Source organism: Polistes fuscatus, unplaced genomic scaffold (assembly GCF_010416935.1).
Source record: "Polistes fuscatus isolate 324 unplaced genomic scaffold, CU_Pfus_HIC Scaffold6, whole genome shotgun sequence".
NCBI classification, from domain to species: domain Eukaryota; kingdom Metazoa; phylum Arthropoda; class Insecta; order Hymenoptera; family Vespidae; genus Polistes; species Polistes fuscatus.
In genome coordinates, this window is record NW_025113140.1 from 8,522,823 (window position 1) to 8,540,543 (window position 17,721).

Here is a 17,721-nt window from a genome sequence, read left to right on the forward strand (position 1 = left end):
TTTTATATATCTTTTATATTCTTTTAACTTTGTTCTAATATTAACATAATATAAACGTAAATTTTAAATTAAGTAATATAAACGTAAAAGTATATAAAGAGGAAGGAATAATGTTTTCTTTATTTCTGTAATTTAAAAATTAGGTGCATACATTTAAAAGAAAAAGATTACATAATACAAAATTACATGTTGCCTCCAATTAAATTTGCTTATTACAACAAGTACGTATATGTGTGTAAAACATGCTTTATCGCAGAAATTATCAGTCAATAACAAATGACTCATGGATGGAATTTAAATTTTATTTAGCAAACAATTATCTGGAGAAAAAAAATTTTAATAGCACTAATAGTAACAGAAAAGTTTAAAAAAAAAATAAAGTTAAATGAGGAATCATTTATAAATGAATTATATGTATGAAAGAAAAAGAATATATGCCAAACGCAGACATTTTCTAGCGGGTTCTTTTCATTATGGGAACGGCCCTGGGGTCGGATGACCGCATGCGGGTAGAAACCGACGCCTCGAAAGCAATTTACCGCATCCGGTCGGTGCAGTTTTACTTGATCATGAGGTGTGATTTCACTGAACGGTGCATAACATTTTGACAAGTCAAAGTGAAAATGTGCGAGACCGAAAGATTAATCGATCTTGTGAAAAATTATCCAATATTGTATAATATGAAGAACAAATATTACAAGGATATTAATAAGAAAGCAACGGTGTGGAAAGAAATAGCAATTCAATTGGACTTGAAAGATGGTGAGAATTCGTATAGGGCCATCAACCGTTCACAGTCCGAAAAATCGAATAACTCGCATATCGATTATCGATTATTCGATATTCAAAAGTAATTTCTTTTCTCCGTCCGAATTCGATAAATATTCGATTGATCGAATTATTTGAATATGAATTTGAATAGTAACGCTGCATCATGATAAAAAAAAGTTTAATGAAATAATAAAAATAATGAAAACTAAATCATTATAGACCGGAATATCATTTGTATAAAGAGTACATATCAATAATACTAAATACTCATATATTTTGTCAGTTAGATGGCATTTTTTTCATTGTAGGAACAGTAGCTAAAAATAAATGGAGGCACCTTCGTGACTGTTATGGGAAATATTTACGATCACAATCAGATGCTACGGGACAGAGTAACAAAAAATACAGAAGATGGACTTGGGCTAATCAAATGGATTTTTTAAAACCATACGTAACCACTAGGCAGTAAGTAATAATTAAACAAATGTACATTGCGTTTTTTTTATTCACAATTTTATTCGAGGGGAATTTATCGATAGTATATCTGATTGTGATTGGAAATTATCATTTATTAAATTTATTTTTTTGTTTTTTCTTTTATATCGATCACTACTATGAAATGTGATTGATAAGGATTAATACGATAATTTGTGATCACGAATAGTTCACGGGATAATTTTCTTTGAATGATTACATTTATCATTTATTTTGTTTTTAATATTAATATATATATTCCCTACATATATATACTGATATCGTAACTACACTTATAACGTAAAAAATATAAACGAATGATTAGATTGTTTTGTATTATTATTGTTCAATTTGTTTTCCGTAAAAAAAAATTGTAATATATATTAGATAAAAGTAAAGTAATAATATCGTAATAAAATTTTAAGGAAGAATTTTTCGTATTAAAATTAAATTTCTTTTTTCGTTAGAATCGATTCAATTCATGTAGGAAGTCACTCAGATAGTGATACAGATACCAAAATCAAAAGTGAACCTGCTGCCCACGAAGAAGATATTGTGGAATATTTTAATGACTCTCATCATGAAGAAACGTCAGTTCCTAGGCATTGCTCAATGCAACCAACTTTAAATCTAAATATACCCGAAGAGACAATAGAATATTTACAAACGAGAAAAGTACAAAAATGTATGGATGCAATGGATTTATTATTTTTAAGTTATGCGCAAACATTGAAGACTCTTTCTCCTCAGAGACAAATTGCAATCAAATTACAAATTGCACAAATTATAAATAATGCAGAAATAGCACAACTTGAGGAACGCGATAGATTACGTTATCCAACATCGTCACCGTCACCTACATAATATTTGTTATGTATATACATATATATATTTAAATTAACACATATGTATCTTTTATAAATGATCAGTCATAGATACATATTTCTTAATAATGTTATATTGTTACTATAATAAAAATATTTATTTTTCATATTTACTTTTATATGACGTACATATGTATATAGAAAAATATTTAGATTATGATTTTAAAATGTATTTATTTATTTATAAATTGTACAATATCACGTAAGAAATAATTTATTAGAGGTAACTTCAATACCCCTTACAAGATCTTTTCCAAGAACATAAAAATCTTGTATCATCGTGGATGAATTTAATACAAGTTTGCCATCGTTATTTAATTTTCGGCAATTCACGTTCGACACTTTAAAATCCTTTTCTTCTAGAGCAGTAGGTTTCAATAAAACTCCTATTACCATACCACCATATGTATCGTGAAAAAATAAAGCAAACTTACTATAACCATCCTATAAACATAAACATTATATTAGTTTGATATCAAATCACGTTGATAAAAAGATATATTAATAATACCAACCCTTAACTCTTTCAAAAAACATTGAATAGGATCAAAGTCTATGATAGGAATTTTTTGCAATGAATGTGGTTTATATGGATGCCACTCAACAATCGGATGTTTTTCATCCACATCAACTCCTTGCAATCTTCTAGGATTAAGAAGTGGTTTCAAATGTATCAAACAATCATATTCTGAGATAGGTGATCTAAAAAGAGCTTTACAATCTAGTATCGTTCTAGTGTTGAATTGTTGCTCAAATAATTTTAAGGATTCTCGGGCTAGAAGACATATACGATTTAAAACTAATACGGATGGTGCTTTTTTGGTCCATAAAGATTCTTTTTGGTCATAAGGTGTAGAAATAAACAAAGGTGGTAAAGAATCACGTGACGTTCCGAAAAGCGTTTCTACTTCAATAATTTCTTCTTCTGTAAAAACATATAACACATTTAGAAAGTTATTAAATAACGAGATATTTTTATATACATGTTATACATACTTGACATTTCATCATTAAAATTTACAATAATAGGATCTGTATTCCAATATTCCCTTGCAAAAATTTCTAAAACTCTTAGGAATGCTACCTGTGGCATATGTGTATGCTTATATGGTTCTGGCATTAAATACATCGATGCTATAATTAATTCAACCGCTATAGTCGGCATATGAGAATCATCCAACAAATGAGCAGATAACCAACGTTTTGTTAAGCAACAAGCAGCTCCAAATGAAGGATGTTGAGAGTGTATCCTATTATAAATAATACAATTAATATAATAGTTAACAAGAAGTCTTGATATTAAACTAAATCTTTTTTTACTTGTTTACTTACCCATGTAACGTGCTACTTAATTTGGGTAATAAAAATAATTTCTTTTCTAATTCAATAGATTCTTCATTATCTCTATACTTAACTACACCATCTTCATCGACTTGGTGTTTCAACAAAGCTATTTCTTTTTGATGTGCTACTCTCAATCGAAAGACAAATCCATCCTGATAAATAAATATTTTCATTAAATCTACCATAAGTTGAAATAATTACATACGATAAAAAAATATGTGATAAGTTTTACCTTAAATACATCTATATGAGAAACATTTCCTTGTGCATTAAGATTGTGCTGTTTCCTAAGGCATTCAGCAATTTGAATATGAAAAGCAGTCTTTGTTTTTCTAATAGCTTCTAATTCTTCAGGCCATTTTCCACTAGTCGATAATTGTAAACTAATTTCAAGTGGATGAACATATCTGGGTACCTTATTAATATTTGTTGTTTTAAGCATTAAGTAATCTTCACCCTCTTCAATTATTTCATGATAAGGTCGATAAGTAGTTGCTAAGGGTGGGAAAACTTCTGTATAACGAAAAGCTGCGCTAGATCCTTGTACACCAGTTATTGAAAGAGGTATATCAACAAGAGACATTAAATCTTTTTCTAAAGAATTAAATGATTTTATCACGCGTAAAGTTGCTTCTTCGCCAGTACCATATACAAAATGTGTAATTTTGATCTGAAAGAAATATATGAAAATATTTAATCAGAATAATAAGCATTTTATAACTTCTAATATTGAAATATATGCCAGAAATATTACTTTGTTTAATTGTAAAATATCTTCCATTTGATTAGCAAGATATAAATATTGATTTGGTGCTAAATTAAATTTATGTTTCAATAAAAATTTTATAATTTTTTTACAAATCATTCTCTTTCCATGCAAGGTTTTCCCTTTATCCCAAACTACAGCTTCACGTATAGATCCATCTTGAAAACGACGTAATTCTGATTTATTACACCAAAATTCTCGGAACGGAGCTGCCTGTCGTAGAAAATTATATTAACATAAATAAAATACATTTTCTGTAAAATACATTTTACAATTGATATGTTCTACGTACTTCTGGTAAGTTAGCTTCAGGACCTTTCTCAACAATATTAAAACAAAAGTCCGGATTTAAATCTATTCCAATGGATATTTTTCCAATATTATTTGACATTTCTTTTTCACACTCCCATTGCCTTAGTTCCTCAGGTAACACACATATTCTATAAACCCTATTTCCTAAACCTTGTTTTAATACTTTCATAAATATACTAATAGCTTGATTTCGTTTATCAATACCATAATCTAATTTATCATCTTTAGATGACTTAGTGTCCACAATTTTTTCTATGATTTCATCATTTTCAATACTAAACATACAGTAAGTTATTTGATTAAAAATGTAACTCATATACTACCTTAAATTAACTAAAAATGTAGATATTCTTACCATAATATATTATCAAATGCATTGTAAAATGGAACCTTTTGCATAAAAATAGATGGAAAACTATTAACATTAACATTATCCAAATGTTGCAAAGAAATCTCTGCTTCTCTTTGTACCCAAGAAAAAGTATCTCTTGACACGAAGGCAGCTAAATTATGATATCCACTTGGATCCAAAAAAATACAATCATAATATTTGTGATAAGCCGAAATACGCTTTTCACTATCATCTCCTTGGTACATCGATATTCCATTTTCATACCAACTATTTTGTACTGCAATAAAAAATATCAATATCACAAATGTAATACATAAAAAAAATAGTAAGTTAAATGATATCTTACCTAAAGTACACCATACATTTCTTACTATTTGATAACTACTCATAAATGTGTTGAGTTTTTTTATTTTTAGCAAATATAAAACATACATTGTTATTATATGACTGCTAAAGCCGTCATAACTTTTCATTAATTGTCGTTGACTTAACCATATCTTTAGTAAAATAATACCATCTCTGATATTTGGGTATTTCTTTATCAGTTCAATGTTTTGAGAATTTGTTTCTAGCATTGTTAGATCATGTAAGATTATGGAGTTATAATGCGGTGTTGGTGTTAAAGGTGCTAAATAAAATAAAATATATTTATCTTAAGTATCTAAAAAAATTCAATTTAAAAAATAAATAAATTAAATATACCATTTTCAACTTCTTCCTTGAAAAACCAATTAGGTCTTACACAATTTTTTTCTGGTAAAAATCTGTTTAATTTGAAAGTATTTTCATGTGCAGATACATGTATATGTATACTTAATTTTTTTCCTAAAATTCCAGGTGGTACTATTTTTAATATAGGTTTTAAATTACTGCCAAGAAATAATTTTTTATCAACAAGATCATCTTCTATATTAGCAGTTATATATGTTAAATATATAGCCTTTTTTCTTAAATATCTGTAATTTTGATAATCATGTTTTTGGAATAAATTTCCTGGCATTTGAATCATTATATCTACGGCAGTATTTGTACCCACTGTACAATCGAAAGAATATGAACCAATAATAACAATAGATAATGGTTTTAAAAATTTAAATGTGCCTCTTGCATCTTCTGGTACATTCAATATAGGAATATTTAAATGTAATTTTTTATATACATTTTCATCTGCAAACTAAAAATAATAAATCGTTAAATATTTATTTAATATTTCATAGTTAAATATATTTTATAATTAAAAAATGAGAGTTATTCTATATATAATGAATAATATACCTTCAACTCATCAGTTTCTTGCAATGATTCAATGTTTGCTTTAAATTTAATGAACCAAGCATCGAATAGATTTTTATATTTATTTTTGAGTTTAACTTCAGCTAATAATTCTTCAATTTGAAGTCTAAATAAATTTGAATGAAATAGAGTTTCCGTTTCTCTAAGTTGATTTAATTCTTCAACTGTTGGTTGCTTATATAAATCATTCTTCAATTTCTTCTTCTTTTTAGGTACATTATCGAGTTCTTCTGTAACACTTCTTTTTTTAGTTGTTGTAAAAATAGAATTATTAATATCATTTAATTGTGAATCAGATTCATTATCTTCGTCAGATTCTCTCATAAGGTTAAACTCGTTATCAAGCTCACTGTCCTGATTATCACTATCAAAATTAAATTCACTTTCAGAATCCGTATGCGAATTATTAATAACAGTTTTATTTTTCAACTCCTTCCTTTTCCCTACCTAAAAATAATTTTATTTTTATATTTATTTGAGTTTATGTTTAAAGGAAAATTAATTGTGAAATTAATTGTATGAAAACTTTGTTAAACTTTGTGTCAATTAACATTACCTTACGGGAGTTTTTAATTTTCATTTTTAAAATGTTAATTTATATGCACCATGTATACTTTTATTATAAAAATACATCAATTAACAATTCATTGGAATCCCATCGTTGTATTTAACCACGTGTTGAACATAGAATTTTAGATTGATTGCTTTGCACCTAGCATACATAGAATAGACGTGGTACACTAGCGCCTTTTCTCCCTATACGGGAACAATCCGAATCAAAATTTAAAATAATAATTTAACGTTCAAGAGAAATTAGTTATATACAGCGGGTTGCCACTTTCTTATTTGACATCGGTTTATTTGTAATGCCACTACAATATATAAAAAATTTCAAATCTAATTTAAGTGTAAGAGAGTTGTAAGAGTTACGAATAATCGTAAATACTAGTCAATAGGAGTGCGCTGCACTAAAGCAGGGTTACCATTAAATATAGTGGAAAACCTAAACTAACTACTAAAACTGAAAAAACTTATTGCTAAAGATAATTGAGTTGGTATTACTCTTAAACAGAATGGTCAAATAAGCTCCCTATCATTTAGCATTGAGTTGCAACCCACTGGTTATATATATAGCGTCCAAGAGTGTACTTGTTAATAGTAATAATGAATTTTATATTTTCTCGTTGGTAAATGTAGAAAGCGAATATAAACTTTCTAGATAACCTTTTGTCCAACGTCCTGATTCCCCAGAGCTTATAATGAAGTGTCGCCACCTAGCAAAAATTCAATAAAGCACATCTTTTTGAAAATTGTCCATCATTCACATGTCCTTTAAAATAAAATATGATTGGTTCTATCCATTTCATCTTGAGAATAGATCATGAGTACCGCCCAATGGTTCTATTTCATTTGAATGTGTGTTTAATACGATCAGCTGATTGCATATGACACAGTTATAATTCTGAGTACTGCTCAGATATTATAATAGGTTAATTTGATTATTGCTTGTATAGTTTATTAGGAACATAAAAGTGTAGATAATTTTTAATATATGTGAATTAAAATGTGTAAATAATCACTTATTATTATAGACTTATTAAATAATAAGTTTTATTCACATATAATTTCATAAAAAATTGTAATTATTAGCAAAATGACAGATGAACGAAATTTTCGATCTTCGTATTACGAAAAGGTAAGTAGAAATAAACAAGTAATTTCTTGTTTTTTAATTATTCCTAATACCTTTCACTTAAAACACAGTCTAATATGATTCCTTTCTATGATATAGGTAGGATTTCGCAGTGTCGAAGAAAAGAAATCATTGGAGATATTGTTGAAAGAACATCCATTTGATAAAATGAAATTAAAACAGTTTTGTTTAAGATTTACTGTTCCTGCTATGTACAGAAATTTAATATGGAAAATATTATTAGACGTTATACCTGTTTATATAGAAAGTCATGAATTTATAATGAAACAACGTAAAGCAGAATATGAAGATTTACAAAAAGCTCTTAAAGTAACAAGAATTTTGGAAGACAATACAAAACCACATTTAATACTTCTGACAATGTGGCTTCTACGAACTAGACAAACAAAGATAGACATGAGTACTCAATTGGAAACATCTTTATATAGGTTAGCCATATTTGTTATAATATAAATAACAATGTAGTATAAAAGCAATTTAAAAAAAACATATTCTAACCGTTGTACAAATTCAATGTACAATTTAGATTACATTTGTATTAGGGCAATGAGTAGAATAGCTGAGGCGCTCTGGCATATCATAGATATTGATTCTGGACAAGACAGATTGGTAGATGTATATTGGATACTATGTGGATTTTTAAATCAGGTACAAAAATTTCATGCAGATGTTGGTAGATTACAAGAATGTACATGTACATTGTTAGAAAGAGAAGATCCAGAATTATCTAAACATTTGATAAAAATTGAAGCTCTTCATAATCTTCCATTTGATATGTGGTTTTGCTCATGTTTTGCAGGCACAATATGTAATGGATCTATACCCAAGTAAGTATATGATAGAGTTGAGGATAAAAATTATTAATAAAATAATAGAGAATATATGATTATATTGTATATATTATAAATTCTTATAATAAGCTGTAATCATAATTATAATATAGAAATTCAATGATTGATTTTCAAATTATAGGATATGGGACAAAATAACTGTAGGAGCATATAAAATTTTGGTCTTTGTGGCTGTGATTATGTTAAACACTCTTAGGCGTGTTCTATTACGCTCTGATAGCGTAGATAGTGTATTAAACACAATCAATAATGTAAAATAATTATTGAAAGGCAACTAATAGTCTATAACTGTTTTTTGACAATTATCTAATATAATTATTCTTTTTTTAGATAACTGAAAAAATGTCTGAACTAATAGTTAATAAAGCAATAGAATCTTGGCAGCAAAGTGGTTCTACACTAACATCTATTTCACAAAATACAATAAATATAACTCAAAGTGCATAATAATATGGGAAACTGCATTCTACAACAGTCTGTAAAATATAAGTAATTGAAACGTAAATAATAATAAAAAAAAAATCATGAAAGAAGAGCTATTATCTTAGGCATACCTTCTTTTATCTTAAAAATATTTACTTCTTTTTTATTAACGCACCCATCATACATTTTACATATACAACTGCTTAACTCAGCAAAGAGTCAAGTCATGACATTAGTACCTACTTATATTTAACATTATATTTTATATTCATTTCATGATGTTTTTTGTATGATACAATTGCATATATGTACTCCACTGAATAAGAGCATGTTACTAAAGGATTTCTAGAAATTAACACAACAACAGTGTACATTTATGTCTGTACTATTTATACTTGCATTCTCCAAGAAATCTGCTGCTTATTTTTTAGTTTAAATATAAAATAATTTTATATTTTACGAAAGCTTTCTTTTTATATACATATACAAAATTAATTTTTACTTAAATGGAGAAAATAAAAGAAATATAAGTGAAATAATACAAGAATATACTCTGTAAATTTTTTTCGTTACTTTGGGTCGACAGTAATTTCAATACTTTTTAATTAAATTCTAAAACAATCATATTAAATCGGAAAACAGAAAAATTCTTGGAGAAAGTTGAGATCATATAAAAGTGTATTCCTTACTGGGATATCCAACATTTTCTGCAGAAATATATTGTTTTCTTATCTATATCCACCATAGTTTCCAAGACAATTTTCTGTTATTTCTTATTCTTTGGCATTAAAAGACCGAATGTCTTTCTTTTTATTCTTATTGTTAATTTATTTCTTTTAGTAATGGCATTAGCAGTCTGATGCAAGCCAGGCAAGAATGATTTATGTAACCAATTGAAAGTGTTATATTCCATGTACTTAAAATAAAATATTATTTCAAACATTACTTTGACAAAAATCATATATACAAATATGAACTGAAAACTCATGTTCATGATCATAAGTTATTTGAAAATTTGTGGAAAACCAAAAAAATTAAATTCAACAGAGCCACTCACAATTTAAGATAAAGTGCACAATTATTTCACCAATATGTTCCTTGAATCTTGATGATTCTGAATTTATGTATGATTAACATATTGGTCATACTATAAGTTTTTAATTAAAAATTAGGCTACACAATAATGTTTTATTAGAATTTCTTTAATTTGTCTTATTGCCTTAGAATGACAAAATTTATATAAATTGTATTATATTCATTAAGGCCTTTTCATTCATGCTGACATTTAATAATTAGTAAATGATAAATATTTTGTGCAGAAAAAAAGTAGTTTATACATTCTGTAAATTTTTAAAAATTAAATCTTGTATAAGATAATTAAAAAAGCAGAAGTGCGCAACTACTTCTGCTGGAAAATGAAAACTGTACTATGGTAGAAATACCTATGCTCAAAATAAAACAATAGAAAATTACAGAACATATCTTTTAACTTTGGTGAAATATATGGATTTTAAATATTATAACTATAATGACAACAACAAAAGAAAAGACTTTTATGCACTCAAAAATATAGTTTCTAATGGTAAAAGTGTTCAAGATTTCAATGTTTTCTACAATATAAAAAAAAAAAGCAGTAACTTTTTAATTAATATACTGCGTATTTATTATTAGGAATGTGTGAGTGTTACGAAAGAAATAAATGAAACTTTTTACTATTTTCATCCTAATGCTTTTGCATAATTTATGGATGTTTTCTTACACATTACAATGTAATGTATTATCGGCAAAATGTATTATCATATAGTTCAGCTAATAAAAATTAAATTTGCATATTTTTGTATTTGCTATTAAATCAATAAAAGGGTATTTAAATAAAGAATATGACACAAGTTAGAAGTCTATTAAAAATACTGTCATTTGTCTTGCCATTTTGTGCTGTATTGCTATTGGCAAGCTACGCAAACTAGTAATTACTGATTGTTGTCTCGAAATTGCTGATCTCTAATATAATATAATTTGATTCAAGAATTTTTAAAAAAGAACAGAGCAACTTGATTGCTTTTTTCTTTCATATATATATATATATATATATATATGTATAACAAAACTCTGTTCCAAATAGGGCTGCATCTGTATTGAAGAAGAACCCTTTCTTTATCACACAAGCACTGCTTGTGGAAATTACAACCTAAATATTAAGTTGATTGATAGTCCTAAAATCAAGCTTAGTTATTGACTTAAAGAAATAGTATAATACATTATAGACAAATCTATTACAATCTCTTTGAAGTTGGTGCACTTTACACCGGTGACCACTTCACTGATTAATGTTTCATCATTTTGTGAGAATATATATCTTGCCCATGAACAGTAACTGTCTTTGAATTCATCAGTAGCTATAGTGCAGCAGAGTTGCAATTGTCGACTAGTGGTGATAGTGGTCCTACCTTTCCTCTTCCACTTCCCATCCTATCTGGCTCATAATGAACGTCCAAGGACAAACCTGTAAAAATATTTTACTGATTTAAAATATAGAACTTTTTAAATATAAAATTAAACATTGTAATCTGTAATTAATATATTTTATCCATAATATAAAAGCATGTGTATATATATATATATATACACTCATTCATATATGTTGCATATTTTGAAGTAATTATTTTAAAGTAATAAAAAATATATATATTATTTAAATATTATTGTGGTTAATAATATGGGTAAATATATGTTACTTTTCAACATAAATTCCTGAGGTTAGAACTTCAAAATAAACCCACCACCAAACACATTCGTTTCTTAGTGTATGTGGCAACCTGTAACGTACATTTCTGATATGCGTATTTACCGGAGGGCCTCCGGGAGGTGGATGGATGATGTAATGCTCCAGTTGCCATTGTGGTAGTTTCAGGGATGAATGCAGCAACCAGTAATGCACAAATCACTAGCAATGCGCCAAATACAAATGGTGGACCTGGTACAAGCTGAAAAAAATATTTTTTTTGGGGGGTTTTTTTCCAATAAATACTTTACCATAATTATTATATCACATATCAATACTTTCTAACTTATCCATTAATACCTGAGGCATAATATCAAGATGTTGTGTGGCAGTTCCCGTTCTATTATTCTCATCCAAAAGAGATGGTTTCAAAGGAAGGGAGGGTGAGTCATCATTGAGATCAACATGAAAAAGATAGAAGATTACACCAAACATTGCAGGTCCCAGACCATTACAGAGACCACGCATTCCAGTCACCATTCCTTGTACCAAACCCTGCTTATCAGCATCCGAATGCATGGATACAAATGCAGAAATTGCAGGATATGTGATACTTGATACAGATGCTAGAGCTCCTGCTGCCCACATCATCCTTGAAATTACAATCAAATTATATGAAAATTTTTATTTAATACTTTAAAAATTAATCCACATAACATAATATGTGCTTGTAACAAATATAATTAATTAAAAAAATAATCATAAAAGTGACATTACCATGTTTGTGAACCGAAGCCATACCACATGAGTTGTAACATCTCAAACAAGAGACCCAACATTATAGTATGTTTACTACCAAGGGTTCTCATTAAAGGTCCTAATATTATTTGAGCCCCTACGCTTAATATTCCAACGACAGCAATAAACCATGCTACCATAGCAGCAGAAAATCCCATAGCCAATTTTAAGTAGACAAAAATACAGCTATATTGACCTGCCTCAGGAAGATAACTCAGGAACACGGTGACGCACAGCATCAAAATTGTATGATCTTTTCCAACCTGATATAATAAAAAACAATCATCATTATAAATGTAACTGTTTGAATTATTAAATGATAAAAAAAAACAAAAATTATTCCTTCGATTATTCTTTATCTGATTCCTTGTACTTCAAGAAAAACGAAGAATGTTGGACGAAGCTCATTTATGCCTAATGTTTTTCTTCTATTTCTTTGACATTTACCTTTCCTAGAGCTGCAAAAGGATCAGCTTGCTCCCATGATATGGGTGCTGGTGGTCTTGCTTTTTCAGGTAAACTTTCAGGTACAGCTACTAATATGAAAAAAACATCTAAGACTGCAATTGCTGTTGCTAATGCAACTGCTAAATTTTCTCCATATTTTGTCATGGTATAAGCTCCTAAAGCTGGACTGATTACCATGCTAGCAGCAAAAGTTGCAGAAACCTAATAAAATAACATTAGTTTAGAAAATATTTTAAATTTTTACAGAAAAATATAATATAAAAAAATATAACTTACTAAACCATATGCCAATGATCTTTGATTTTCTTCTGTAACATCGGCAACATATGCGAATACTACAGAAAAAGTACAAGCAAAAACACCACTTATTGAAATCATAGCAAAAAACCACCATGTGTTTATACTCATTAGTGGAATTGGTGCACAAGTGAAGGCCACTGTGATAAGTAAGAAAAATTTTCGACCCCACACATCTGATAAAGCACCAATTAATGGCGCCGAAAGGAAAGATAAAATCCCTTTGATGCCCATTATTAAACCATTCATGAGGAACGTGTGATCCGGAAATGTTTCATTTAATACAGAAATAATAGGCATGGTTAATAAACCCCATGCAAAAAATTCCAAAAATATTACAACCAATGCATGATATACGCTTGCCTCTCCTACCCCAGAACTCTGTGAAATAAAAGAATATACAATGTTATTAAATAGCAATAATTTATTATTAGCTATAGAATTATAGATAATGGAATTATAAATAGTAAATGAAACCTTAAGGTGCCTGTAGCATTGTTGGGCAAATGTAAAGGGAGGTGTAAATTTTGCAATAGCATGTTCTTGATTATTGTGAATTTCAGAACAGGAAGGGCCCAAGCCCTCTGCTCCCCCTTTTGCCCCAGGGGGCATGACCCCTAAGAATTGTTACTATACGAATTTTGTTTCATACTTAATTATTTACTAATTTTATCTTTTATTAAAATCCATATAATACAAATATTTGTTTGCATCTCATAAATTTGTGGCTTATCTTGAAAAAATTATGTGCTCAACGTTTTGTTGACTAAAATCTTAAAAATCTTTTCGTCTATATAGTTTTCATATACTTTTGTTTAATCACACTTTTACTCATTAAGATCATATTATGAATATAATCTTATTGCATAAACTTTGAGAGTATAAATTACATTAAACAATACCACATCTGTTATATCTATTAATAAGTACATTTATATACATGCACGCACTTCTCTTAAGCAATTTGTGTGGTCAATTTTCACAGTCTTCTTAGACCAAGTGTTCGGAACATATATAGTTTATCTTTCTTTTATTATGTTTGCTTTATATAGCAGATTAAGTAGAGCACCATATTCTTTGTGCTAATTCGTTTCATATCTTATGTAGTTATATTACATTTCTGAATTTCATTATCGATAGAGTTATCTTAGATCTAATTTCTTAATATATATCACAAGCATTTTTATAAGTGCAAATAAGTATTCTTTGCAAGTTTTTTGTACAACCTTTAAAAAGGAACATCACTTCATTGTATCATGAAGAATGCTAATTGTTTTCAGAAACGAAGCATAAGATTACATGTAAAAGGATAGTTATCTTTAGCTTTTTCTCTTATTTATGAATGCCAGAATTTATTTCTGTGATCGCTTTAGAAGCATCAAAAATTACTTGATTGGCAGTGCAATGCACATATCAACTCATTTATCTTAATGCCTTAGCGAAAGCTTTTTATTGTAATTTTTAATCCTTTTTAATGATCCCTCAAATTGGAACAATAAATCATCTACTTGTATGCATTTTGATAATACTTCCTGCCGCTTTGCATATAATAACCACACTTAATAATGAATAAACTTTCATATAAATACGGAAGGTGCTTCTTAGACAATAGTAGCACATAGCTTGCAGATAAAAATTTGAAAAAGCCGGCTAATTATTATTCTTTCGATTATTTGTCTCTTCTTTCATTTAACAAATTTCTTTCCCAATTAGTATCTTTTATTTATCTCTTTCTATATAATATATATATATATATATAATATAAGATAATACCGTCGGGGTAAATATAAGTAAATTCAGAGAGCTAATTTCCGAATTGATGAGATGAAATTCTTTGAAATGTTCAAATGTCTTTTGACAGATGAACCTCTCTGCAGCCTTGACTTCGGAACTCACGGTCGAGGCGTGACGTCATGCGGTTCCGTAATCGAGACAATTAATGTCCGATATAGAATTACGCGATAACCGTTCTAAGAAAATCTGATATTCTAAGAATGTCGAAAATATTCACCGATTGACGTATCTTTTGAGAAAACGCAACATGCATATCGAAGACCAATTTCTACGTCGGATGGAGGCATATTCCATTTCGTTCTCTAATGTCTTTCAAACTCGCGTACATTAATCGATTTAATTTCGACTAAATTACATACGATCACATGCTTCGAAAGAAATTTTCTCGACTTGAGATTGAACAAATCTTCTTTACTTTGATTATGATTAAACGAACATTTTCGCGATAACACAACCACTGCATTGCAACTCTATCCCACTGACCCCCCACTCTACTACTCCTGTGCCATTCTATACTCTATTCGTCGTAACACTTTCGATTCGATATAACTTCAGAAAGATCCCATAACCACTTCATACTATTCAATTATTAATTTAGATTACGCACCAAACTATACCACTTCAGACGAAATTGTGATATTCTCCGTAATCATAGAGGCTTACGATGACTGTGTCACTTTTTTTTGATAAACACTCGTTAAATATCATACCTGCGTATGTATGTACGTGGCGATTAGTTGTCGCCGATCAATATACACGGAAACTTTATTACACAGAAAGCCGTAGTACGATCGATTTAATAATGTCGAATAGTGACAACTATTTATAATATTTTACATTAATGATGAATATTTATTTTTTTCTTTGTCTTTTTTATTATTTAATCTAAACTTGAGTAATTTTCATAACTTAGGTTATTTCTTCTATTTTTTCCTTCTTCCTCTTTCTTATTCTCGCTTGCATCATACTTTAAATATTTTCATTTTATATTATATTATATTATAATATTAATTATATGGTTTATTGTTTAACGTCAAAGAGATTATATTTTATATAACATAAACATGTGCGTTTTAAGAAATTTGTCTTATCACATTGGATATATTTTATTGCCATATTGTACCTGTTACCGAGCTTATTTAATTTTTCCTAATTGTATGAATGTCATTCGTAAATGTTAATGAAATATTCTTTTGTAAGTTAAATTAAGAAAAAATATCTAGATGAATAACATTTTAGATAAATGTTTCGAGGAAAACAAAAACTAAAACTAATAAGAGACCAGATGCTATAACAGGATTGGAAAAGAAATATAACATATAATTTTGTTTACTAATGGTCTTTACTGTGTCATTCTTATCTTATAAATAAAAGAAATGAGCACTGCAGAGACATACAGTACAAAAGAAAAAAAGAATACGTCTTTAAAGATATGATAATGTTCCAATATTTTTATACCATTACAATATCAATTAAGAAATATTCTATATATATATATCAATCACACGATGCAGCGCAATCAAGAACAAAATAATAACTCTTTGTTTCTAGGTAAAAGAAAAAGATAAACCAAATAGAGAAAATATAATTTTCATAAATAGTGTATTAATAAATACCATACGTTTTTCTTGTTCTTTAACAAATAAAAGAATTGCAATAAAATAGGAATAATTAAAATATATTTTAAAAAGAGAAAATATTCTATATAATAATTATAAACTATAATCACAAAGTAAACATGGATTTCCGCATAAACTGTTCGCGCTCATCCTATGATTTTTTAACATTCCAGAAGAAGATTAAATATAAAAAATAGGGGGATTATCAAGTACTTTAAACACTTGTGTGGGTTAAAATGTAATTCAATGAAATTTTCAGTACCGTAATGACTCCATCCTTCATGATGGACTTTCGGCTTCGTATGATCATGCCTACGACCTTCTTTGAGACCTTGGCGGGCATATTCACGCACTGCGCGCACAGACTCTTTCGTTTCTTCAATTTCATTAATCCCTACAAATCAGCTGTCATCGTTTGAGTCATTTTCCTAACGATTTATCACTGACTTTGAACACAAAACAAAACTTTTGCTTCAAATTTTTCTCATGACAGCACCCTACATAACACCAAGCCACGAACTACCATATGAACATACTCGGCATAGCTTGACGTAGGAACATCCACTTACTAGCGCACAATGCTGGATACTTTACGTTTATACGTGGGAAAACACACACACGTTCATGTCTCATGGTGCTTTTCACAATTCCACGAAATAATATTTATGCAGTTGGCTCTTATTTTAATCTAAACGACTAATGATCGACTAATCGATATTTTGTATCATCTTTATTTGTATTTCGTTCGATCTTAATCGAACTCTAATTTAAATCCTTATTTTAAAAAGCACATCGTATCTAATGACATTGTAAATTACCTTGAAAATTATACATACAAC

At 28.5% G+C, this 17,721-nt stretch overlaps 4 protein-coding genes across 8 annotated transcripts; 2 read left to right on the top strand and 2 right to left on the bottom strand.

The window, feature by feature from the left end:
- The first annotated feature begins 530 nt into the window (after nt 1-530).
- On the top strand, nt 531-2,171 carry LOC122522921. Of its 2 annotated transcripts, none has more exons than XM_043644308.1 (3): nt 531-762; nt 1,080-1,236; nt 1,713-2,171. In XM_043644308.1, the coding sequence occupies exons 1-3, from the start codon at nt 624-626 to the stop codon at nt 2,107-2,109; spliced, it is 693 nt and encodes a 230-aa protein (XP_043500243.1). In that variant the 5' UTR covers nt 531-623; the 3' UTR covers nt 2,110-2,171. The 2 variants fall into 2 exon arrangements, with proteins under 2 accessions (XP_043500243.1, XP_043500244.1); XM_043644309.1 differs by having other exon boundaries at nt 680-850.
- A 123-nt stretch (nt 2,172-2,294) lies between these two features.
- Nucleotides 2,295-8,448, bottom strand: LOC122523316 (nucleolar protein 6; the record flags this gene model as incomplete). The annotated part of the gene is made up of 12 exons (XM_043644990.1): nt 2,295-2,573; nt 2,645-3,054; nt 3,126-3,379; nt 3,462-3,625; nt 3,706-4,143; nt 4,228-4,452; nt 4,532-4,826; nt 4,907-5,180; nt 5,250-5,531; nt 5,606-6,077; nt 6,179-6,643; nt 8,407-8,448. Coding segments are annotated over 12 exons (3,567 nt in total), but the record flags the coding sequence as incomplete, so codon positions are not given.
- On the top strand, nt 8,249-9,291 carry LOC122522922 (TBC1 domain family member 7). Of its 2 annotated transcripts, none has more exons than XM_043644311.1 (4): nt 8,249-8,338; nt 8,437-8,737; nt 8,883-9,012; nt 9,092-9,291. In XM_043644311.1, the coding sequence occupies exons 2-4, from the start codon at nt 8,457-8,459 to the stop codon at nt 9,206-9,208; spliced, it is 528 nt and encodes a 175-aa protein (XP_043500246.1). In that variant the 5' UTR covers nt 8,249-8,338; nt 8,437-8,456; the 3' UTR covers nt 9,209-9,291. The 2 variants fall into 2 exon arrangements, with proteins under 2 accessions (XP_043500246.1, XP_043500247.1); XM_043644312.1 differs by lacking the exon at nt 8,249-8,338 and having other exon boundaries at nt 8,449-8,558; nt 8,710-8,737.
- A 1,608-nt stretch (nt 9,292-10,899) lies between these two features.
- On the bottom strand, nt 10,900-17,668 carry LOC122522923 (hippocampus abundant transcript 1 protein). 3 transcript variants are annotated; one of them, XM_043644314.1, is made up of 7 exons: nt 17,145-17,668; nt 13,449-13,850; nt 13,152-13,373; nt 12,684-12,967; nt 12,267-12,558; nt 12,012-12,168; nt 10,900-11,687 (listed from the first exon to the last, which is right to left on the bottom strand). In XM_043644314.1, exons 1-7 carry the CDS (start codon nt 17,268-17,270, stop codon nt 11,581-11,583), a joined length of 1,590 nt encoding a protein of 529 aa, XP_043500249.1. In that variant the 5' UTR covers nt 17,271-17,668; the 3' UTR covers nt 10,900-11,580. The 3 variants fall into 3 exon arrangements, with proteins under 3 accessions (XP_043500249.1, XP_043500250.1, XP_043500248.1); XM_043644315.1 differs by lacking the exon at nt 17,145-17,668 and adding an exon at nt 13,947-15,173 and having other exon boundaries at nt 12,033-12,168; XM_043644313.1 differs by lacking the exon at nt 17,145-17,668 and adding an exon at nt 13,947-15,173.
- Nucleotides 17,669-17,721: the final 53 nt, after the last annotated feature.